Here is a 25,467-nt window from a genome sequence, read left to right as displayed (position 1 = left end):
TGTTTTGTATACATGTTATAAATTAGAACTCCATAAATAGTAAGGGATATGTTTGAGGCTTTCCATTTTCCATAATTTATTATATTATACACATACACAAACTAATGTGTACAAGCATGTGACAAAAATACTTAAATGTATTTTATTCACTTGCATAATCTCGGCATTTCAATGAATGACTCATTAGCACATTTTGCTGGGATGCAAACAGAACATGTAACAAGCGGGTCTTGGTTCTACCATTTACTACCTGTGAGACTTTGGGAATCGCTATAAACCTGTGTGAGTCTCCTTGCCCTGCCAGCATCCCAGGGCCTCTGTGAGAAGCAAACAACGTGTGGGATGTGAAAGTGAACTACGAATTCTAAATTGCTAAATGAACATAAGGGATCAGTATTACCACTAACATTGTTTTTACCTTTCAGCTAGCATAATGCCTGGCATTATGAATGTTTGTTAGTTAAGCTTCTTTTGCATTATGGGGGGAAAAAAATCCAATGTAGAAATGCAACCAAAAGAGCAAGCTGCATTTTACCAAAATAAAGATGCCAAATCTTCAGATTCTAAATCTATTTTCCATTTAACTATAAAATTAATATGAAAATAAGAATTTATTTCTGATATCATAATCACAGCATTTATGCCTATTTCATTAGGTTTACAATTATTGGAATTTTACATTAAGGGCTTAGGAGGTATTTTTAATATTATTCCTAACAAAAAAGATTTTAAGTAGAGAAAAGTTTGCTGACAACTAGAATTTGACAAAACTGTTAAGATATCACTATTTTAAATGGAAAACAGATGAAGCCATCTGTACACGTGGACCTGCTTATGTGGACATGATACACAGAAACTCATATGACTACCTCCCAATGGACATTAGAGGGTTGGTCTATACGTTCCATAAGCACATTATCCAAACCTTCAGAAACTGCCATTTAAAAGCTAGGGGCCTAAATTTCTACTCTGATCAATGGAACAGCTTTATCACAAGATGGGATAACTGAAATTTATTGATTAGCAGATAACCTTCTAATGCACCAGCCTTTAATCTATAATAAAACAGTGAATGGCAGTAGAGCTTTCAGAAAGGAAAGCAGGGTTTGATTATCCTAGAAGAAAACAAGAATGTGGAGAGACTCAGGGAGGCAAAAACACCCAGAAAACCAGAGCGAGGACATCCAGTTACGTGGCTTTCCCTGCAGACCCATGAGCTGGGACAGCTGCGTCACCTGACATTCTAGCCCCAGTGCCAAGGACTAGAGTCAAATCAAATCAACATAATAAGGGTGTTGTGTGGAGAAGAACTAAGAAAAACAACCTCAAACAGCAGTAAAAGTTCATTTCACAGCATGACTGCCATTTCAAAGGAAAAGCTAATGCTATTAAAAAGTTCACTTCAACATTATCCATACATCTTGATAGGAATGAGTCACGTTCAACCAAGTCCAGTAGCCTTGACAGCATTTGACAGATCTTTGGCTGACAACTCTGTGGCTGGAAGAAAATCTAAGAGCAGCTTAGGGTTAAGGACTAAAGGTCAGTATTGAAAAGTTCAGGTGAAAATATGGGAGTGGGGACATACATTTCTGTCTCATCAAAATTCATCCAGAATTTTGTACTGATTCATAAAACTAGATCATACTTAATGTGAAAAACTGAAATAATGGCGAATTAAGAATTATGTAGAGATACACTAAAATTGGTAAAGTAGATAAACAAAAGCCTGGCATAAAGATGTATCAAACTGCCTGGCAGGTATGGCTCAGTGGCCTAGGAAAGTCATAGGTTCAATTCCCAGTCAAGGTACAGCTTGGGTGGCAGGCCAGGTCCACAGTTGGGGGCCCGTAGGCAGCTGATTGATATTTCGGCTCACAAATCAATGTTTCTCTCCCTCTCTTTTTCCCTCCCTTCCCCTCTCTCTAAAAAATCTCTTAAAAAGACTTTAAAAAAAAGAAGATATATCAAACTGATTTCATTCCTTCAACCAACAAATATATATTTGTGCTAGTGAGGCAGCAGAGTTTAAAGGTACTTAAACAATAAAATGATTGAAAAATATATTTCTTATTCCAGTGTTACAATCAGAGAGTTTGACAAATAAAAGGTCACTAATAACTGAAAGTGTCTATGTTCATATCGTTCGTAGTTGCTATCTTCCCCAACAGACAAATAAGATCATACAACCTTTCTTTTAAAATCAGAGACGGCCCAATAACCTTTATGAATTTCCTTTCTTCATCTTTAAAATAAGAGTTTTGACATCATTAATCTACAATGTCTCTTCATTCTGCAGCTTTGGGATTTCTGTGAAAACTTACTACTCCTTGAGGAATTCCATGAACACTACTTCTCTGAGGAGCAAATAGTACTCTACTAATACTTTGGCTGCTGCTACAACTGCCTTCACCACCCAAACAGATCTTCTCCCACAGCGAGGGCCATGGGCCACATCTAAAACATTTCTGAGGTCAAAAACCGCACGTAAACAACCTGAAACTATACAGTGTTGTCATAAATCTCTCAAATTCTGGGTAAGTAAGATAAAAATCTTTGAGGCAGGGAAATCAAGCAATGCAGCCTAGATGAGAATCGGCACAGTTCCCCAATACCAAGTTCTCCCATTTTGCCGTTCTCCAACTATTAGCTCAAACCAGTTCTTTTTTCAGACAAACCCTTAGTTATCTGATAGCTTTATGTCCTAGATTTCTCTCTGTATAAAATGAGAACAATACCAAGTTATCTCAGGGTATTTGTGCTAAATAGAGATTACTGAGAAATACACTGTGAAATCTCAAATAATATTTGAGAGCCCTAATCTGATAACTGATACTTAGCTCTAATATCACATAAATGCAAACAGCTTTCTATTACCCCTCAGAAAAACATGGGAAAATAAAAGCAGTATGTGCATTAGATTTCAAACAACTTAAGCTTCCTGTGCATGATTATGTTTTTTTTAAAGATTCTAAAACCCCAATAAGCTATTCATTCAATATTCACTGAATACCATGTGGGTTATACAAGCATGAGTAGGACGTGATGCACCCTCCACCAGCCAATTGAAATAGTATAAAAATTGAGATGTATGTAAAGCATTTATAGGCACACCGAAATAATTAATTCTGAATAAAATAATCCAGGAGTAATGTCGTCTGACCTGAATCTTAAAGAATGTGTGTAATCTTAAAAGGTAGAGTAGGTCAGTATTGTGTATATGTAATTATTATTGCAGCACACAATTTTTGAAAGGCCAGAAGACTCCCCCATCACCGGCATTCAGGGTGCGGGCTGTGAACAGACACTGACTGACAGCCAAGCACTGGGACTGCCGGGGGCCACACCTCTGGGCATCCTGTCGTTTTGTGGAAATTAACAGAAACTTAAGAAAAGCAAGAGTTCTTCACAATGTAATCGATCAGCATCTGAATACACAATGATTATGCAGACATCTGCTCCCAGTACAACTTCACATCCCCTGACACGGGATGCAGGAGACGACCAGTTGCTCCCAGTGAAGAAGGTAAGTTTCATGAGAGCACAGGTGTTTTTCTAACTTGCCCACCACAGCATCACCAGTGCCTGGACACGGCATGGCACATAAGCGGCTCAAAATGTATTTGCTGAGAAATGAGTCTTATAAACCTACTTATTTAGCATCCTCAAAAATATCTAACGTACAACTGTAGAAATAGGTATCAATAAATAGGCTAAATTAACATCTGAAGTAAAATAAGAATTGTTACACCGTTAAGCTTTATTTTTCCTATTTTAAATCATAAAAATGATAATGGACATGACTCGCTTTGGTAAGAAAAGAAGCATTCCAGTTTTGCACAAAGAAATATGAATGTTAGATTTCCCTACAATAAGACATAAACAAAGGAACAATCACAGGTCAAGCCTCTTTGGGAGGATCTAAAAAAGTCACTCCTAACAGGACTGGAAAGCCAAAAACTAGGCGTAACTGAAACAAACCTCTGAATGGCTTAACAATGTGGCAGTTATAGCAAAATGAACTTCTTTGCTAAGCCTTCGATTTGAATAACATTCAGATGAGATTGCATACAAAATGATTACATCGACTTATTTTTAATGTTTAATCAGATATTGTATCAACAGGACTTTTAATCTCTGATAAATTAACTGATTTCTTGAGTTAACATTGCTGTCAGCTAATGTCAAATGCACGTAGTAAATGTCGAGGTATAGAATTCATTAGATTTTTAAAAACCACCACATCAAACCATCCATTTTTACTTAGGGAGGCACAGCACAAACTCTCATTAGGAGAAAATTCAATAGCAGACAGAAGCAAATATGTATGGTGCATGTCAAGTACATTTTCAATGTTATAAAAGAAAAAAGTGGGGGAAAGAGTGAGATAAAAACTGGTAAGAAAAAAACACTAAACATATCATTATGAATAAAGAGTCAGTTCAGTTCAGATATTTTCTTCTGTACATCTCATTTCATGAAATTTACATACTCTATGAAACGGTGGCCCCCAAAGGTACTTATTTTCATGACTGCTTTGGCTTTATTTGCAAAAACTAACAAATGTTGTGTTTGCTTTTTTATTCATCACTGTACATAAGAGTATGTGCATGGAGTAAAACAACACCACAACAAAGAATATTTGGTTCTGCAAATAATTTTCCACCTCCATTCCTTACCTAATTTTCCAACAAGTACAGCTTGCCTATTAGACTACGTCCAGTTACTGTGTAACAACACTCTTATTTAATACCGAGTAAAGTTCAACCAAAGTGGCACAGATCACTTTCCTCAAAATAATTTGTTACTAATTATAGGCAGGGTGAGTGGAAAGTATTTGTTGACATATTCCCTTTGACCATGTTTCTGAAGTCAATTTGTAGGATAATTTGTTTTGCCAAAGGGAAAATTAAAGAGGGTAAATAAAGTAGGAAAGAAAAAACTAAAAACTTAGGTTGAAATATATATATAATTTTAGCTTTCAGCTATATATGGAACTATAAACTCTAGTTTTGCAGGGAGTTTGTTTTGCAGTTTTTTGGGGGTTTGGTTTTTTTTTTTTTTTTTTTTTTTTGGTTTTCACTTCAACGTTACATCTGAACTATCTGCCTGAGGAAGAATGAACAAGTAAAACTAAAATTTGGACAGGATCTACAAGAAGAGACATCATTAAAATTGATGTCATTTTCTAGCTATAAGTATGTTATAATTTATAGTAATTTCTAGTTGCCCATTATGTTTCTTCTAAAGTCCATTTTTCAATTTGAGCAAGAATTCGCCATATTTAGAGGTTATCTTCCTTTTTTTCCCCCTGTGTGGAAAGTGTCACGGGAAATCATACTGTGTCCTGGACCTCGGAGACTACTTCCTTGTCGGAAGTAAATAAAGGTTAACGGACATTGGCCAAGGTGTACATGTTAGACTTCGTTTCTTCTGTTGAACTTGATGGATTCCTGGGAGGTGATCTAAAACAAAATTTCTTGCAAGATGTCGTTTTTTTTCCCCCACTGGGGTTTTCTATTTTGATTTAAAAAATATGTTGCTTGTGAAACAATTAAGCACTACACTAGGATGTTTGTTTTGCCGAAAAGGTGGCCTCTGGACTCGGTGACAGGTCTGGGCAGACATGTGCCACCCACGAAAGAGCAAACTGAGGCCCCCACACCCCTACTGGATGCACCTGGAACAGGGTGGGGCCCCCGGGGCTTGATTCTAACCAGCATTGGCAAGGCTCCCGATTTACTAGGTAGGTGTCCTTCCAAACTCGAACTGATTGTAGGTGGACAGAGAGCAACACTGCAGCGACTTTCTCACAGCATCAGCTAAGACAAGACATGCAGGAAAATAGTTTTTGGAACTGGACAACAAAAGACACTCTCGCAAAGGTGGCAAACATTAAGCAACTATTTCTACATCAACTTCATTTTTAATTCCCTGGTATATTTAAATAACAATGACAATATATTACTTACAGAAAAATTTCAGAAAGTCTCCCTATTGCATAAGGAAATGTGCATGTGTGAGAATAACAGCATCTATCATACAACTTAACTGCAAACGAAAAGACACACTGCCGCCTTTATTCTACAAATGAGAAAATGGGCAGGCTAGGCAAAATATTGAACCTGTGTTCCATGGAAGGCCATCGTCAGAATCGTCTGGTGGCTCCTTAGACACTCAAGGGCCCAGTGCCCGACCCAGAAAGTTAAACTCTCACAGGAGTGGGATCAGCATGAAGCTGCACTGGACGAGCTTCCCAAACGGCTCCTGTTCACACTCAAGTGTGAGCACGATTACAGGACTCATGTCCCACTGCACAGCTGATTACTTACAGGAAAATAAGTAAGCCTTATCCAAAATTCTTCTCTACCTGAACAGGGTAACAGACAAAATCTAAAAACTGATTCATCAAGAAGTTGTAGTAGAATAAAACATTTATAATGTGGTATGTGGACAATTAAATAGGGAAGGAAGTGGCTGTGTCTACAGAATAGGACTGTGTGGCGTGGGGAATGATCTTATTTGTGGGTTTTCTTCTGACTCCGTGAATATATTGCTTTAAACTGTAAAAAAGGAAAAAGCAAAAGACAAAAACCAAAGCAACAAACAAACCACAAACGACAATAAAGAAAACATACAAAAGGAAAGAACCTTCAAAAGCCGACTATTGATTAAATCTCAGGCATACTATCTGAGATGAGGAAGGCAGGAGACAATTCATCCTGGAACGGATGAGTCTGTCTACATTGACATGTTTAAATATTCCTCAATTTTTTTTTTAAAAAAGGAAACAAAACACAGCGACGAATTCATGTTTTCAAATCCCAGAAATAGAATTCCTCTTCGAATGTGTACTCACCTTCTGTTATAAACAATCAGAGAAATAAAAGATGAAGTCTTTTAAGCCAGTCATATTAAAAAATTGAACCAGGCAAGAAAGGTTTCAAAATTAGCATTGAAAAGTAAACTTTTATAAAAGTTCTCATATGTGTGGAAAGGAACAGAGTACAGGAAGGTAGTTTAGTAGAAAGGCAGAAAATTAAGAAACACAAACCATAAACGGAACTTTCCTCTCTGGGGCAAGTCGTGTTAGTATAAAAGAAATTATTCAGACAGGGTCTGCGTAGAACTGTCTGATTTCAGTTTTTCAAGGAGCAGATTTGTAACAGTAACCTATTTTTCCCACCTCCCTATTAAAAAAAGAAAAGAGAGAGACCCAAAGTACTATTCTGTAAAAAAACGCTTAAGCAAATGAAGCATAGCAATGATTTATTTATTTGAACAAAGGGTCACCCACATAATAGTGGCTTTAAACAGCTGAGTCCCTGCACATCGATTTGTCTGGATTATTTTCAGATGGGTCACTCGGAATGTACTACAAGTATAGTGAAAAACAGAAATTTGCAAATGTGTTTATATTTAATTCCATAAATATACCAGAGTCAAGGTTATTATTTCTTTGGTGGCATTATTCAAGTGAAGGAGTTCCCTTGAATCCCAGAACCCTGGCTATAGCCCTGGGATTGTCCTGGGACGTTGCACCAAGCAAATGTGTTCACATCTATGATTCCGTGAATCGCTGCAAATACCCAAAGGAACTAATAGAAACAAATGGATACAAACTAGTGAGAAAAATAGTAACAACTAACTTTGTAACGAAGAAATGAGAGGCTGTAGATTTAAAAAGAATAGTCATATAACTAAATTTAAAGTGTATCACGTAAAATATAAGCTTGTTGGTGTATTCAAATTCAAACACAAGATTTAGAAAAATACAGTTTGTATATAAAAAATTCAGTTTGTATATAAATGTGTATCTACTTTGGAAAAAATAAGGCTCACCTATGTCCTAAATACTTTTAAAATTTTCTTTTCTGAAGAGAGATCATTCTAATTCCACTGGAATAAAACATATTTTAAAGCAATTCTTATTTTCCAGCAAGAGTGTCTGCTATCTGAAAAGATTTGTTTGTTAAGAAAAAATCTGTTGGAGCTACATAATTGTTTCTCTTAGCCTTCATTCATATACCATAAGGAGCTTGCTTGTTTTCATTTGTTTTTAGGTGTCTGTATGTGCTGTTAAAGTCAGCAGCTTTCAACGGTGAGCAAGCTATAGTGGGCACCCTTAGACTCTAGATTTCCAACTCTCGTATTTTTAAACTAAAAAACAAAAACTCTTGGGAATATTTTAGAGAGTACCCAACTGAAATTTCATAATGTCTAAATGCTCAATTCTCTACTCTTCTACATATATTTATCTATGTTACAGTCAAATGTATGTTCTATAACCCAGCCTTGAGCAGAATTTTGCAGTTCATTCTCCTAAACCTACATTTACCAAAGGGCTACAGCAATAAAAGCAAAAACAGAAGCACTTTATTTGATTGAAGTATGTAAGAAAATCTAATTGTTCATGTTTGAAAAGATAGCCCCATAGAATTTATAGACAGGCCACACAGGGGAATGGAGTTTCTGTTCCTAGAGGTAGGATCCCTCCGCCCCACTCAACATTCCGGGACAGACGAGAATCAAACATTTGTACAGAGCATTGACGAGACAATATAAGCTTCCAGTTCCAATATTGGATAACCTTCTCCACCCAGAAATCCTCCGTATACTCTTGTCCATATATCCTATTCCTCTTTTTAAACCATTTCCCTCTTTTCCGTCCGGAATGAAAGCTGGTCACCATCATCTGAACAATAGTTCTTTATGTCAGTAAAAACTTGAAATAAAGCACCCCTCCACTTTCTTTTTATTACACTATTTTAGATTCCTTTGTGCCTTTGTCTATGTTTCCTTTATTTTTAGGTGTTTTAGTCACAAGTCCCAGAGCTGTATTTGTTAACCTATAAATATTCACTAATTGAAGTAAAATAAAATCTCAGCATTCTGAAAATGTTTGGTTAAACATTCACAGTTTTAGCATGTTTTTCCAGAATGAGACTCTCTATGACTTTAAGGTGTGTTCCTCTGTTTCTACCTTAAGAAGGGAATTAGGACTGGGAAAATACCTGGGAGGAAATAAGCACTAAGAAGCTAATTGTAATTATGAGGCAATTGTACTTATTGTGCTTCTAGAACATGCAAGGCATACTGAATATGACATGTTCCTAATCTTCAAGAAGCTCCCAGGCTTATCAAAGAAAGACCTGTACCTAGAGTATTATAATATAATAAACACAACAAGATGTTGTGTTGTATAAGAGACAAGATGTTATAGGGTCTAACTCTGCGGGATGATAAGAGGTCAAGAAAGATTTGAAAGAGATGAAGGAGGTTCACCAGACTGCAAAACAAAAGTAAAAGCTGTTAAAGCAACATGAACATGTGCAGAGGCAGAGACATAACAGAGTTCGTTCTGTTTGGAGAACTGAAAGGTTAGAAGGGCTCGTACTCAGAGGAGGAGGAGAGACAGGGTGCAGAGATGGCAGGAGTTAAAACTGAAACAGTAGTCCCTGCTTAAGTTATAGAACAATGTTCTATGGAGCTCAAGAATTAGGACTTTGTCCTGAAAGAAGTTTCAGGAGAAAATTAACAAGGTCAGACGCTGTGTGTTAATGCCTCCACAGAGAGGGGACTGGAAGAGGGAAAATTGAAGGCAGGGGCGCCTACTGAAAGACTGATTCACACGTTCCATCAAGGCAGAATGTGGGTGTGAACTCAGGCAGTGAATAGAGATGAGTAAGGCCATGAAACCAAGATAATGTTGAAATGTAGACAACTTGGTAAGCAATTTAAGGGTAAGGGTAAATGACTGGAAGGACCGAGGATAAATTGAAGGTTTTCAACTTGGATGGTGATGCCATCGACTCAGAAAGCCAACGGAAGTAAGAGCAATGTTGGTCAGGAAAAATAATGATTTCAAGATTGGCCTTGCTGAGTGCACAGCCTGGGGAGCAGCACCCTGAGAACTGGGGTTGCTGTGCAAACTCTGTTTGATGCCGACCTCAGCTGAGGACTGGGGTGCTGCATTTTTCTAATCGCACAAGACCTCAGTGGTCGATCAGGGATGGTGTCCAGTGACAGGGCAGAGTGGAGACCTGGCTAGAGATCACAAAGCAGGAGACATAGCTTCACGTTGCTGCACTGGCCACTGCACTACAGCTCTGTGTAGCCACATGTGTCCATATAAAGCTACAATGATTCAACAATTTGTTAGATATTTTACTTACTTATTTTTAGAGAGAGGAGAAGAACGCAGGGAGAGAGGGAGAGAAATTATCAATGCATGGTTGCCTCTCACGCACCACATACTAGGCATATGCCCTGACTGGGAATCGAACCTGTGACCTTTTGGTTAGCAGGCCAGCGCTCAATCCACTGAGCCACATCAGCCAGGGCTGATTAAACAAATTAAAAAATTCCTATCTTCAGTCCCATTAGCCATATTTCATGTGCTCAATGACCAATGTGACCAGTGGCTACTGTATCGAATGGTAAGGATACATATTTTCCATCGTCATAGAAAGTTCAATGGGATTGTGCAGATATAACACGTGTAAAATAGGAAGAAAGGTTTTGGGACAGAACCCTGGGAAAGAAAATGTAAGGAAGACGAGTGGAGTGAGAGGGAGGAATCAAAGGAGCAAAAAGAGAAAGGAAAAAAAAAAAACATCACACCACTGTGTCCAAGAAGAAAGAGTTCAAGGAGACGAAATAGTGAAAAATAAGAAAAAAATTAAACAGAGGTAATCAGCCCTGGGCAGATAGCTCAATAGGTTGAAGCGTCATCCCGAAGCACCAAAGTTGTGGGTTCGATCCCCGATTAGAACACATACAGAAATCAATCAGTGAATGTGTAAATAAGCGGAACAACAAATCGATGTTCCCCTTCTCCCTCTCTCTTCTTTTCCCTCGCTAAAGTCAATAATAAAAAAATTAAAAGTAAATAACTAAAAGAGGTCAATTAAGAAAAGGATTAAAAAATAAACTACCTTAAGGTAGTAATTCTACCCTGGCAGTTGGTAAAGTGTTGGAATCATTACCAATTTCTTCAGATGTAAAATGACTCATGGGATGACTTCTCCCACACAGATGACAGGTTTAGCTTTTCAGAAAGAAATCAGAACCCCACAGGAAAGGAAATGTTGGAAATGTGACCATTCCCTTCCCACACTTTAATGAAGGGGAGGCATCGCCTAGCCATCATCCTTAGCTATCACCCTTCTGGGAGTTTCTAAGAGCCTCTCATTAAGGCCTAAATCATTGCTGTATAGGTTTCTTGAAATTGAATATTTAATAATTATATTCAGAAATCAAGCAACACTATTCTCATATCAAAATCCAAGCTGACAGAACAGCAGTTACCAGCGGCTGGGAGCAGGGAGAGAGTGAGGAGGGGTTTTTTAGTAAGTACAGAGTTTCAGTATGGAATCATGGGAAAGTTCTAGAGATGGGTAGTGTTGATATTTGCGTAACAGTGTGAGTGCCACTGAAATGCACACTTAAAAGCAGTTAAAATGACAAATTTTCTGTTACGTACATTTTACCACAATAGGAAAAAAAGTTTTTTAATGAAGCAGAACTAAAACATTTAACATGGGAGAGAATCTGGAAGAAACTCTTACAACTCTTGACACCTGGGAAACTGAAGACGCCAAACACAAAAGCTTAAAAACAATGCTTCCAAACGTCTGTTCCTTGAAGTAACATAGGTATTTGTATTAGATTTATGATATCAGGTGTGAAAATATGGGCTTGATAAGTTGTAAGGTATTAAGCCTGCTTTGCTGCTGTTGATACCACCTGCTATGAAAATGTCAAATGAAACAAGTTAGAGCTTTAAACGGTGCTAACAGAGCAACAGCGTATTAGGTCAGTTTCAGCATCGAGATGGCATTTATTCCCTTTTCTTTACTGTTTGCACCTTCAGGTCAGTAGCTGCAGTCAGCTCCCAGAAAGGCAAAGCATAAATATGGGAAGTAAACCCCGAGGCAACCCTGTCTGCACAGGCCAAATGCTCACTCTGCAATTACAGGAGGGAGACTGAGTGCCCAGGAATCACCCTCAGCAGTCTGACAGGCCCCGCAGCACTGCGGGGGCGGGTTGAGGGGGGGGGCACCTAGGAAAAGCCAAGCTGGCTTCCATTTCTGTTAAGGCAACCAGGGACAGAAAAGGAGGCTAAAAATTAAATCAAAGCGGGTAAAAGTTCATGACTACAAAAAAATAAATAAATAAATAAAAATACAATAGGCCAATGAATGTTTGGCCTACAATTTTTATAAGCTACACAATAATCATCTCATACAGATTTTGACTACTGACTGCCTCCCATCAGCATGCAGACTTCTCCTTGTGAGCACACTGGAAAACCGGAAGTCACCACTTACACATTCTTCAATCTCCCCCTGCTTCTTCTCCAAGGGGGTTGCCCGAACTCAGGGAAGGGGACCACTTTTAATCAACTCAGTTTTCCTGAGCTCCTATTTGGAGCTCCGCTCAGATCACACAGGGATTCTGCTGATGTCAGAACGAGACAAATAAAGTCACCTCGTGACTGTAAGCTAAAAAGGCATCAGCATAATGTAAGAACAGGCATTGCAAGTGGAAGCAGATAAAAGGGAAAGAATGAAAGAAGGAATAAAGAAAGAGGAAAACTGAAGAGATGAGTCAAACCATACTTACAACTTTCAGCCTGGTAGTCTGGCACGAACTGCTCATCATTGTCAGGTACCTGAGCTGGAGGAAGAAAAAAAGTTAAAATTTAAGAGGAAAACTGCCAAGACATAAAGAATATCAAAGTAAGATCTTTGATGTCAGATCTTTTTAGGCTGAGATCAAACCTATTATTATCTGCCAGTGAGCTCCTATTTAAAATGGCATTCACAGCGATACTTGGGAGGGGAAATAGAAGGGATCATTGATGTCAACTAGAAAACACATATGTCAGAAATATAATGGCGGCAGTCCCTCTGAATTTCACCTGCCACACAGAAGAGACACATGCCAAATATCAGAAGCTATAGAATTTCTATTAGCTGCAGTGTTTCTTTTTGCAAGTAAAAGGTGTATTTTGGGAGTAAAAGGTATTCCAGTTCACCCACCGCAAGTGCTTAAGCAGCCCGTTTAAAGTAACCACATTCATTCTTTCATGTAATGTGCAGCTATCACACACAGCCCTCTGCTTTATAGAAATGCCTGATTGTGGTATGTTCCATCTACTGCAAATTAGACTACCATAATTAAAAATGTCTGCCCTAAATCTAGCCAAAATAAGCAACAAAGTTTCTCAAATTATTGTCATTGATTTTGGTCATATAGTATAAAATGTTAAAAAGTTCATTGACCATGATCAGAACAAGACAAATAAACTCCATTCATTCATGCAAAATATTTTCCTGGTGACTATTTAGCATTAACAAAAGGAAATCACCATTTCATCAGCCCTAATATCAAACAACGTCCCTATTTTTAGCAAGGGAAGAAATTACTAAATAGCTAAGACTACGCATTCAGCAGCAATCAAAACACAAGTAAACTTTTTCACTTCTACAATATTTTCATGATGGTTGATTTAGACATCAAAATACCCTGTTCCAAACTGACAGAATGTGACAAAAACAAGTTTTCACATGCACACAGATGTGCACACTCGCACACATACAAACTACATAAAAAAGAAGTTAGGTTACTTTCCTAATTAATTTTAGCTGTGATATGATTAGTTGGTATTACTTTACTAATATTATCGAATACTAAAAACTTTTATCCAATCAAGTCATATTCAAACAAGTGTCAATTAATTTCTTAAAAAGAGTCTTTCTGTATGGGGGAATGCTTATTAAAATAATCCATCTCTGTTGAAAATGTTTTGGGTTGGTAATTCAATGAGTTAAGAAAAGTCTATGTTAAAAAATTCTGTATTTAAAAATTCTAATAAAAAAGATTATAACATACAGCTAAGTAAAGGTTCTTTTATCAGCTTATTTAATATATTTAAAAAAACATAATTTGGCTAAATAAAATTCATGTTATACTATTTAGAACAAAACCAATGATAATCTTGACTATTATCAAAATCTATGCAATCTGACATCCATTTTCTAACAAGTTTCTTCTGTACACCAATATTTAAGCTTATTAAAGACAAACCCCATCCTCTACCACAAAATGAAACCAAACAAATTAAGAACTTTTTCCAAATGATAACTGATGCCGGTTTCTTTCGCCTATATTTGAAGAAGTGTTTTCTCTTTGTATTCTACTAATATCTGACACCTAACTAACTAAAGTCATACAAACTTTAAATCATAATTCTATTACTTGCTAGCTATGTAAGCTGTGCAACATTATTTAACCTCTTTGAACTCCACTTATTCATCAGTTTAATAGTGATAACAGAGATTTTTTGTGAGGATTAAATAAAATAGTCTAAATAAAGTATCAGGCAATGCCAGATACCCATTTTTTCCCATTTCACACACACACACAAAACTACTTCAATCATTACAATGCAAGTTTAATATCTTTACTTCTAATGAGTAATATTGGACATGGAAAAATATAATAGGTAAAATGTGTACGTTAGCATTCTTTTAGCTATAAACATTGTTCTTGCACTGTAGTAAGCTTGAGTTTTCTCAGACTCATAAATTATAACTGGACGAGTACCCTTTAAAATAAGCCTCCACACCAAAAATTATAAAAAATGTGTTTAATGTCTATTTAATACATAACAGCAGGTAGACAGAATCAAATCCTACATATTTTTTCCATTATATCCACATGTTTTGGTTTTCCTTCTAAATTAACAGCTAAACAGATATAACTATTGAGATGCAAAAATTATCAGCCATAGCAATTAGTATGCTTTTAAAAAGCCAACATTTACAAGAACCTAATAAAAATGTAATATCTCTTTACAGGAATAGTTTAAAATAGCTGCTGAGTAACAAAAGTGTATTTGTAACTAAATGCGCTAGTATGAATGTCCTAAAGGCCAGATTTTTTTCCCTTACTATAAGACAGAATTGCACCCCCACGTCATGTGTCACTTCAAGAAAGGCATAAGATTCTCAGATGGCTGTGTGGTCTGTGTTGGGATACGTATGCAAAGAAAAACTTTAGGAGCAGAAGAAACTAGAAAGTTATACCTCACAAATATACAGAAAATAGCTGCATACTAGCAATTTGTAAAAAGAATAAAAATTGCTATTTCTGTTCTAACTCTTTAACATACTGAATAAATACTTCACACTTATGCTTGAACATATTACAAAATTTTAACCAAAAACATATGACTCACATTTTTCACAGAAGCTAATCTTCAGAAACTGAATAGACCAAATGAAGCAGCATGCTACTTAAATAGACAAAGACTTAAGTCTACCTCTAATTTAAAGTTGAGAGTAAAAGGAAAGCAGCTAACAAAAAACACAAGTTGGATCTGAACAAGGAAAAAATGACAAAGTATTGCCACACTCGTAGCATACATTTCTGTTTTCCCCCTCAATTCACAGGAATTTGGTGAAGCAGCAAACTATAGCTGCCTAAAAATTTGTGACAAGTCAGACCAACTCCAAAGAGGAAAATTAACAATAAAGGCCAACCTAAAAAAATTTTTTTTTCCAACAGCTATCTGTTATAAACTATGCTCGGAATAATCTACCTTTGAAGGATGAAGATGCTTCCCCACACTCCGTAATTAAAGAGGAAAAGGAAGAGTAAGAAAGGAGAAGGGGGGGAAGTATATACCAAAAGACCAATAAAAGGCTTTCAAGAAGATTAAGCATGTAGATTTTATTGGTAATAGCTGGAGCAGCTCTATCAGATCATTGCACATTAATAGACAAGTTGCCATCAAGTCTCAGGACTTCGGCTTTAAAAGGAGCATCTGCACTCTCAGCTATTTGCTTTACCGAGATTATTATCCAAAGTTGGTCTCGCTCTCTCTCTTTACTACATAGTAACACATATCATGATAAAGAAACTTAAGAAAATTGTAATCGTGACCCAGATGTCACAGAATTACTAACTCTCATGTTTTAATTTTAATATACTTTCTTAACACTCCCTGAGAAGGGGGGGTGGGCAATTTTTAAATTGTTTGCCTTTAAATAATATAATAATCATTACTTAAGAGAAGTTGAGCATTTAAATAGGTTGGCTGCAGGCAAGGAAAAACATAGCTTTTTTTTTTTTTTTAAACACACAAGGCGCCTGTTGGGTTTTCTCTTAAAGCGAGGAGGGGGGGAAGGTGGAAAAACTACAAATGAAACAAATGTCAAGTATAAAAGGGGTTAATATTTAATTAAAACCAGTTCTATCCACTGTAACAATGACCTGGAGCCAAACAAGGCGGAAGATGTATGAGTCATTCTTTCTGCCCGTGAATGAGACAGCTGATCTCCTCAGCAATTCCTCCAGACGAGCAGGCAGAACTGGAGTCCTGCCTCCATTCACAAAAACACAGTCCAGCATGAGCCATGTGGCCCAACCACAATCTTTTCATGTCACACCCTTCTAGAGAGCTAAAGCAAGTCAACTTGAACTTGCAATATAAACATAATTTTATTGCTCTATCTCAAATAGAGTGTAGACCCGTTAAGGTATACATTTGAAGAAATGACAAGTTTATAAAATGAAATCCACCTATTTATTATAGTTAACCCATCCTACTTCATAGGGTAACTTGTCACAGAAACTTAAATGTACAAAACCAAAAAGGGAGGAAAGAGGCAAAGAAAAAAGAGGAAAGGACGGAAGGAAAGAGAAAAACCATTAAAAAATTTCTTTTTTTTTTTTGCCTGTTATTCCGAATTTCTCTATCCTAAGATTATAACAGATTACGGCTGACTTTGTAGCTTTTCACTTTGAACAAAGGGTTAAAAACAGCTTTGTCTGAAGTTGCTTAGATTTTAAGTAAAAGTAAAACAAGCAAATCAACCTTCGAACAGTAGTATTTTGTTAAATGCTAAAATGAAGCTTCAGGCCATGGAATAATATCATGAGGCCTCTAAGCCTGCTTTTATACCACATCCAATTTTAACATTAGAATGCTTGTACCAATGTATAAGCATTAATTAATGCATAATTATAAATGTATTTAAACAGATAAAGGGGACTCTTGTCCAATGACAAAAACATCTTTAGTACTTGATAAAGACATTCTACATATGTTTGAAAAGAAAGAAAACAGTTTTAGTTGTCTTTAGTCTCAAACTAGCTTCAATTCCTAACTCTAAACTGACCTGTAGTGACTTAAAAACTTAAGGGTAGATGAGAGCTGTTGTTTCCAGTCAAATATTTTCTCTAGTGCTACTGAGGTCTGATGATGATGATGACGACCTTAATTACAAATTTATACACAGGTCAAATGGAATGAAGTTATATTATAAATTCCAAGAAATTATACATTGTCAGTAAGTGAATTAGGAAAGCTTAGCATTATTTCATAAACACTTATTACGGCCCTCTGGAAAAGCTATATGCTACAGCAAATCCAAATTCTATTCGTAAAAAAAACCCAATTTCTATTTTGCAAGGAGAGCCCAGATGAAAGGTTTTTATATATGTCCAATGAATATTGAGAAATGAAATACATTACCCTACCTGCTATACTTTAATCAAGTACAAACAAGATTCTTTCACGTTTTAGAGTATTTCCTGATATAACGCAAAGAAGGGTAGTAGCCCCCACTAAAAAGAAAAAAAGACTCTTGCTTAATTCTAAGAAATAGTGTAGGCTTCTGTAATTTAATGCTTAAATTCTCAAGTCCATTTTTATGTAAACCAGATAAAAATAATGTCATCTTTAAAGCTTTTATTTCTAACTGCATCACATGAAAACAAAACAAAACAAAAACATTCAGGAGTACATCCAATTTATGTTTTTAAAAAAGTTACAGTATAATTTTTGAAAAACAAAAATGAGTACATTATGACTGCCGAATATTATTGGGTGACTATATGTATAACCTCTTATTTAAGAAACTTCATTATAAATGACTTTGAATATGAATAGTATCAGTCACTGAAATGAAGTGAATTCCTACTTTTAAAAGTAGATATATCTCTATGTTTAACTCAACTTGTTTATCATTTAAAGGTCACATAAAACAAAAGAAAAATACAGTCTTATTTGCATGAGGTAAGGACCTTTGGTGTAGAAAGCTTGTTCCTGGAGATAAAGCTTTGACTCAAGTATGGTGGCACCATGAAACTTGACTTACACCACCATTGAAAATCATTTTATCCTGACGGCATCAGATCCCTGTTGACGTTTCTCCTGAATATTACTGATAAAGGGGAATCTCAAGAACATCTAGACCAACAGCAAAAATAATGTTCAAAAGTTGTTATGTATTTTCATTACACACGCATGAAATTTCATATTTCTCTTTCAGTTGTATTGGTAGGTAAGCTTAAATAACAAAGTTCAGAAAAATGCAATCCTTTTAAAACTCAGTTTTACATCCTTCTCTTTCTGTCCCCCCCACTCCCACATAAGGGTCCATTTTAACTATGAATTTCTGGGGCACCGTTCGCTGAAGCACTCTTGAAAACAGGTTGTTAAGACCAAGACGTCACTAGGATATTGATAGGATTGATATTTGAACTCATTATTTCATGGGATCAAATAATTGAAATTGCCTCTGTCAGTAGCAATCTAATTCAAAAGACAAAGAATCAATAAAGAATTGTACATAGTTACAGTTACAATGTGAAGTAGATAGAGAAAAATTTGAAATAGGCATACTCTATGTTTTAATCTACTACTGTGTCACTGAAAACATTACCTATTCCATTTATTTCAGAATGAAATGTGATTATTTTAAACTGTGGTATATATGTTAAAATATTTAGACCACAGTGTTAGTACTTGGAAAGTGATGCTAATATAAAGTTACAGTCTTCACAAACATATTTTTCATCTCTGGAAATAAACTTTTTGAGAGAATGAAATTCTATTTTTAGAGATAACTTTAGTGAATTGAAAAACTGGTTCCAACCCCACCCATCCTGCCTTATCCCAATTTCCCTTAGACATAAAACACATTTCTTACTCAATAATAATTTACCTATGACTAGTCCATATGTTGCACTTTGGGTCTAATTTATAAAATTCTTGTAGGAAAACAAACATGCTAGGATATGTATCTCCCAAGTATGTAGAGACTTTGATAATTTTTTAAACATGATTTTCATATGACACAGGACAACTAACTTGACCCCTAGGTCCAGGAAGATTTTTGGACCTGTTTAATTTCCCAGTGGGACTCTAACTTAGGGGAAAAACTTGGTTAACTGCCAATGATCTTTTTTAAAAGGGTCAAGATACTTTAAAATTCCATGGTCAGTTTCTTGGCTACAAAGTCTTATGAAAAGAAATATGTAAACGGTTCCTATCAGCCTATTTGGCAGTGTTTTAATTTCTGGATGCCCATAAGGATGTAAATGGACAATTGCTGCTACGAATAAACTAGTGTAACTTTGAGATCTCTTCATAGTTACTATTATTCAAGATGTTAAGTAGTTAAAATGCTAAAGCAAATATAATTATATATAAGTGCTAAAAATAAAAATAAATATGCAGTCTACTGACAGTAAATTATTTTTTTAAATTTTAAAAGCCTCGCCTCGCTATTAATAGGATAAATTAATGTAAACTATTTTGAAAGATGTAAAAATTATTCTGAAATGAAATGGTATCCATAATTTATAAACAGTAGCCCACCTTGGTATTCCATACATCAGTCCGACTATTGATTTCTGAACTTCTTAACCTTATGAATTCTTTTCTAAGTCAAAGTCCATGTTCCTCCAAATATAAGTCATCTTCTACGTTTATTTGATAAACATGAAGCAAATCTTCAGATTTGATTTACAGGTATGTGAATAATTATGACTAAGAATAATCAGTGCAGCTTGAAAAGATAAACTCAGATAAATTATTCAAATTACTTATCTGAGTGACCAAGAAACAAAAGAAGTTGAAAGTAAAAAAGAAACACTGCACTGAAATCGATTATAAAATGTTAAGAGTCTGTCACAGATTCCACATTTTAAAATTCCAGGAACAGAGTTGTTATGCACATGCGAAATCTGCCAGCAAGTGCACTGACTTGGAATCAATTAGACTTAAGCATCTTAAACAACAAACCAATCTTCCAGAACAATTAAAGTGGATATTTTAAGTTATTTTGGACAAGCAAATAAATTCCCTCATACATGTAATGGTCTCACAACCTTCAACTTTGCAAACTGAAAGAAAAAAGTTAATACAAGAACCTCTGTGCAATTTTTTTCTTGAAACAGTTACGTTGAAATATATGGCTTATGTTGCAATAATAAGTAATCTACTGCAATACATTTCATTAACAGAGACAAGCAAAATGACCTTTAAATATAACTGAAATTTTTATTAATACTTACCTTTCATTAACATACAAACACAATCACCCTTTTGGAAGGGCTACTAGGAAAGCCAATTTACTTAAAAGATTTAAAAAAAGATTGCAAAAGCTCTTTGGGGAACTAGAATATCAGCAAAACAAAGAAACTTATTTTACATGCTAACAGCAACTTGATCAACTGCAAGCAACACCACTGATAAAACACGGCAGCCAGCCCCAAATTACAACAGCAACACTTGGCTTCCATTTAAAGAGAACCTCTCTCCTCTTTTAACTGTCTTAAAAATTTGTTCCAAAACCTGCATGTTTCCCATATAATGTAAAGGCAGAAAAAAAGACAATTATACTTAATGCTAAAATATCTATAATTTTCTTTGTTTTCCATCAAACATATCATAGGATAAAATAAATATTTCACATTTATTAGGACAAATCTAAAAGAAAAAATTCAAATTGTGAACACCAACAAAAGTCCCCCAACATTTGACATTTCTCAAGTTGTATAAAGCTCTACTGAAGCAATATTTCATTGTTCCTATTAAATAAAGTTTACACAATAAAAGGTACAATGAATTGCAACACACATTTTTATAAAAAAGCAATCAAAAATAAAAGGAATGGCTTTAAATGTCTCCTTGCTATATTAACTGAATCCTAATAAAAGTAACATCATAGCAAAAGTCAATTTCAACAAACATCACATAACAGTAACAAATAGAAAACATTTAAAAATTCCTCAAAGCCCCCAAATATTTATTTTAAAGCCATAGATTTCCTAAGTAATGGATACACACCTATCGTTCTGTGTTGTGAACAAGGTGGAAAGAAGACACTTGCACTTAAATCTTGAAGCATCCCGTCCTGATGAACCCAGAGAAACTAATTTCTGCCATCAGAAAAGTCCTCCACCAGAACACCAAATAATGATATGCACTGCACTAAAGGAAACAGCTAGCCGAGTTCTGGCTCTAGGAGGTCTCTCGAGGTACAATAATATAAACCTGATCAATTGCAATTAAAATCTGAACAGAGGCTTAGAACTTGAAGTCTTGGTGCATTAGTTCTTGCCAAAAGCAGATGTGATTGTGAGCTGGAAGCAATTTCTCCTGGTAATTTGTGATGACACTGGGTAGTGCAGCCCCAGATTCCCCAAAGACAAACTCATCAGAGGCTCTAATGTATGCATGACACATGAGGTGGCTCTTTTAGAGCTCAATTAATTGGGCTGAACATTAAGACAGCAAGTTCAGGACTTTTCCTCCCCCTTCTAGAGTTGCTTTTCCCCCTCCTTTTAAAGCTTTTTTTCTTTTTTGCCTTACCTTCTGCAAGCCATGTTTCCTGTAATTGACTCAGATCTTGAAAGAGTTCTAAAAAACAAGTAAAAGACATAAAGAAAACATTTGCAAACCTTTAGGTTTCATTCAATGGAAATGTTTGTCATAAGATTTGGCAGATATCAATTTTATTTGGGGAGGCAATCAATATAAATAGAAAGCAGAATTCATAACATATTTCAACAATCTTGCTCATTTTGATGGTTATTTAGCAATACTTCTTTAAGAAATTCTTTCAGTAAACTAAATAATAAAGTCATGTCTCTTTCCCCCTCTTTTTAAACAAATAGCTTAAAAAATAAGCTCAGGGACAGCAAATAACACACGTGCTCTAATATTCAAAAAAAGCTTAGGTAAAGGTATGGCTATAGAAAGCTTTCTTAAGTATATTCAACTCTTGTAAACTAGTAGGAAAAAGATTAGAAAGACTGAAAAACACTTTATTTATATCTTCTGAACTTTATATAAAAGATATAACAACAAATGGTATAATTCTCAAAGTAATATATATTTTTAGGTTCAATGCCACAGAGATAAAAGGAACAACTTTTAAATACAAGTTTTTAGAGGAAAATTTCTACATTAATAGGTTTATAAAAATCAAAGGTAGATAATTCCCTGGCACCTGTCTATTATCAAGTCCCAATATTTGTATTCTGTCATAGTGGGGAGGGAGGGAGGTGTTGTATAATTATGAGGATTTGAGGAAGTTTCGGAATTTAATATACCTCCTCTAAATGGCCAGCTGAACTTTGATGATTAAATCTAAGTATCTTAAGTTTATTATTAATGCTTCGGCTGGCATAATTTATAATGTATTGACTTCCTACCAACAGTTCATAAAAAGAATTGGTAACCTAATTTTCCAAATAAGTATTAAAATGATTAATTAGGCCTTAATTCTAATTCAGTGAACACTTTAAGACCTATAAAACAGTATTATGGCCTCACCATGGAGTCATCAAAATCATCCATGAAAAGTTTGGTAACTGTATGTGGATTTTGTGTAAAGGGGATGGGAAATTAAATAATCATTTACATTGTTTTAGCAGTATACATAGTTGCTTAGTTTGTCCCACTGTGTTGGATATTTTAAAATTATCACCTTAGTGTATTGGATCAGCTATATGCCATGTGGAAGAGGGTATTAAACATAAAAGAAGGATGTCACTGTTAACTTTTTACTTCCTTCTTTCATTAGTTTTGTGACAGGGCCATAAAATATCCTCCAGTGCAAACTGTCACATTATGTTAGTTGTTCCAAGTAAAAGTCTTAGTTAAATACAGAAATTTGAGTGTTTATTATTTTTAAGCTAAGATTGAAGTGCTCCTGTTCCTTATGAAAGTGGGGAATATAAAGAGGGGGGATTCAGCCCAAAATCAAACCTCACCTTCTGAATCATGAGCCAGATCTCTGTTAATGAATTTTCTTTTCCTGACATTTGTTGGTCTGTCGTTACAATTTCTCCCACGCTGATTCTACAAAGGGAAAGATAAAATCCTTTAAAAAGAATGTAAACCTCAAAAGTCACACACAAAAAAATACATGCATACATACATCTATAGGATCCTCTCTCTAAACAGAAACATTAAAGTCCATAGTATCAATTCTAATAATTCACTTTCTGCATTCATTTCACAGTGAAAGCTTATGCTGAGAATTCAACAGCCAGGAAGTGTTGCTTCCCAGCGCCGATCCTAGCATACTATTTATTAGTCATATATTCATGGTATCTCAGCGTCAAAACAACATTAAGCAATTACACTTCAAGTCGATTTTAGGCTGGATCAAAGCTAGGTTAAAATACAATGAATTTTATTCTGATACTCCCCACTCAAAAAAATAAAAAAGCAGAGAAGAGTGGTAAAATGAAACATATAAGAGAAAATGAGGGGGGGGGGAACAAAAACACCCCATGTAAACAAAAAGTGTCAGCATTTGTCTCAACTTCATTCTTTTCAATGTGGCAGACAAACCCAGCCAAAAACTTTGAGTGCAGCAGCTGCTGCTGCCCTCCATCTCCTCTTCCACTCATCTTGGGCCCTTTAATCAGAAAAGGGGGTCTTAAAAACAAAACTGTGCCTTATCCAAATCACTGAAAGGTAAGCTCATTTTGAAGACTGAGCTTCTAGAAGCAGAGTCGCCCTACAGTGGCAACAAAGCAGATAAAGTATCTGCAATCCCAACCCCCTTACCTCCTCCCTTATCCACCCCCGCCCCCAGTCAAGTTTATAAACAGCAACTCTCGAACTGATCACTCACATTGGTGACCATGTAAGGCACTTGCTGGTCATAAAATCCATCCATTCTGCTGCTCTTCGCAAATCTCAGCTCAGTGTTTTATATTTTGAGCATTTAGCTGGAGATTTCCTCGGGATCTGGACTTCTATCAACCTAGAGGGGAACAAGATGGCTTTTAGGCTAAAAAAAAAAAAAAAAAATCATGAATGAAGCTCTTTAATTTGCATAGCTAATTACCCACCGACTGTCCCATTCACAAAAATAACCCTCCCTTACACCGCCTCCTTCACCTGGATCCAAAGAAAGCCCAGAGAGTTCACAATTTACATATTTTCGGCAGTAGCAAAAATCTGAACTAGAGGCTATGTATTTATTTACACTCTCGATGTTTCCCTGCGAGGTCGGTGTATCCCGGGCAGCTCTGATTCGCAAACGTGTGCAAAACTAGCAATGGCGATCAACGAGACTTGCTTTGCACCTAACGGGACTAGAGACGGAGACACCTCTTTCATAAGGATAGTTTTTGCAACCCACAACCATGCAATTATCTGGAGAGACATAAAAAGTTGTTGGAAAGACCCACCTGAAGGCCACGCTAGGCGAACTGCTGCAAAAAATTCCCTCCAAATTTAATAAAAACATTAATTATTGCCCAGCACTTCCCCCTTGGAAGCCGAAAGCGCCTCTGACAGAGCTCAATTCGGTGGTTTTTCCTCTACTTCTCCTCCAGGGGCCTCCAATCCAAACTGATGGATCGCTGCCTCCCATTGGCTCCGCGTCTCTTTCACAAGATCAGATTTCGGGCTGTCAATCAGGCAGATTGCTGCCCCTTCTGCAGGATCTCCCGCGCCCCTCTGCCCAGGCTGGTGATCGGCGGGTTGGCGCAGGGTCCAAAGCTTGGAAACGCCACGGAGGAAACCGACTGCCTTCCTAATCCGCTGCTTATTGTTCAGATGCCCGGGGACACTGAATCCATCCCTGTGTACTGAGTCGCCAGTTCTCCTTACTGGTGTCTTTGGTCCATTCTTGGGCTGATTTCCTAAAGCACTTTTGTTCGGTTCAGGTATATACTCTGAAGGGCGATCTAAGCCCGTGCTTCCTCACTCCCCCGCCTCCTCCCCCCCTCAAGAACGCCAGCCTCCCCCCACCCCCACCTCCCACTTTTAACCTGATAAGGAGCCCACCTAACCATAGCTTCGCTCCTACTAAGTTTTTGGCCCAAGTTCTTTTGCCGTTTTTTTTATTTAACACACACCAACCATCATTATGGTTTACCAAAACAGTTTTTAATGGCCTTCCTCGAGTAATACAAGATCCAAATCATTCATGGGACAGTGAAATAAAGAATCCGTGGGAAAGCACCGGGGGAAAGAGGAGGAATTGCATGTTAGGAAGGGTTGTGTTGGGAGGGAGCACTGGGAGGACTACGGCGCAGTCTAGGTAAAGAAAAGTATAATAATCAAATTTCCCCCAAGTGTGCACTGGGATAAGGCGCTTCCAGTCCTCCGTGGAGGTGGGGCGGAGCAGGCAGGGG

At 36.5% G+C, this 25,467-nt stretch overlaps 1 protein-coding gene across 3 annotated transcripts in view; it reads right to left on the bottom strand.

Annotated features, from left to right (window-relative positions):
* ETV1 (ETS variant transcription factor 1) overlaps positions 1–24,941 on the bottom strand; it is an 89,118-nt gene extending 64,177 nt beyond the window's left edge. Inside the window, exons 1-5 of one of the 3 annotated variants that reach the window (XM_053926666.2) lie at positions 24,517–24,941; positions 23,955–24,113; positions 23,083–23,170; positions 21,677–21,724; positions 12,628–12,681 (exon numbers count right to left, since the gene is read on the bottom strand). In XM_053926666.2, the coding sequence (XP_053782641.1) occupies positions 12,628–12,681; positions 21,677–21,724; positions 23,083–23,170; positions 23,955–23,999 (235 nt within the window). In that variant the 5' untranslated portion in view covers positions 24,000–24,113; positions 24,517–24,941. Of the gene's footprint in view, positions 1–12,627; positions 12,682–21,151; positions 21,463–21,676; positions 21,725–23,082; positions 23,171–23,954; positions 24,114–24,516 lie in introns of those variants that run through there. The other 2 variants (XM_053926667.2, XM_053926668.2) reach the window with 2 other exon arrangements.
* Positions 24,942–25,467: the final 526 nt, after the last annotated feature.

The sequence above is a fragment of the Desmodus rotundus genome, chromosome 6 (genome assembly GCF_022682495.2).
Source record: "Desmodus rotundus isolate HL8 chromosome 6, HLdesRot8A.1, whole genome shotgun sequence".
Taxonomy (NCBI): domain Eukaryota; kingdom Metazoa; phylum Chordata; class Mammalia; order Chiroptera; family Phyllostomidae; genus Desmodus; species Desmodus rotundus.
The sequence above is the reverse complement of the archived record's forward strand: the minus strand, read 5'-3'. Positions and strand labels throughout refer to the sequence as shown.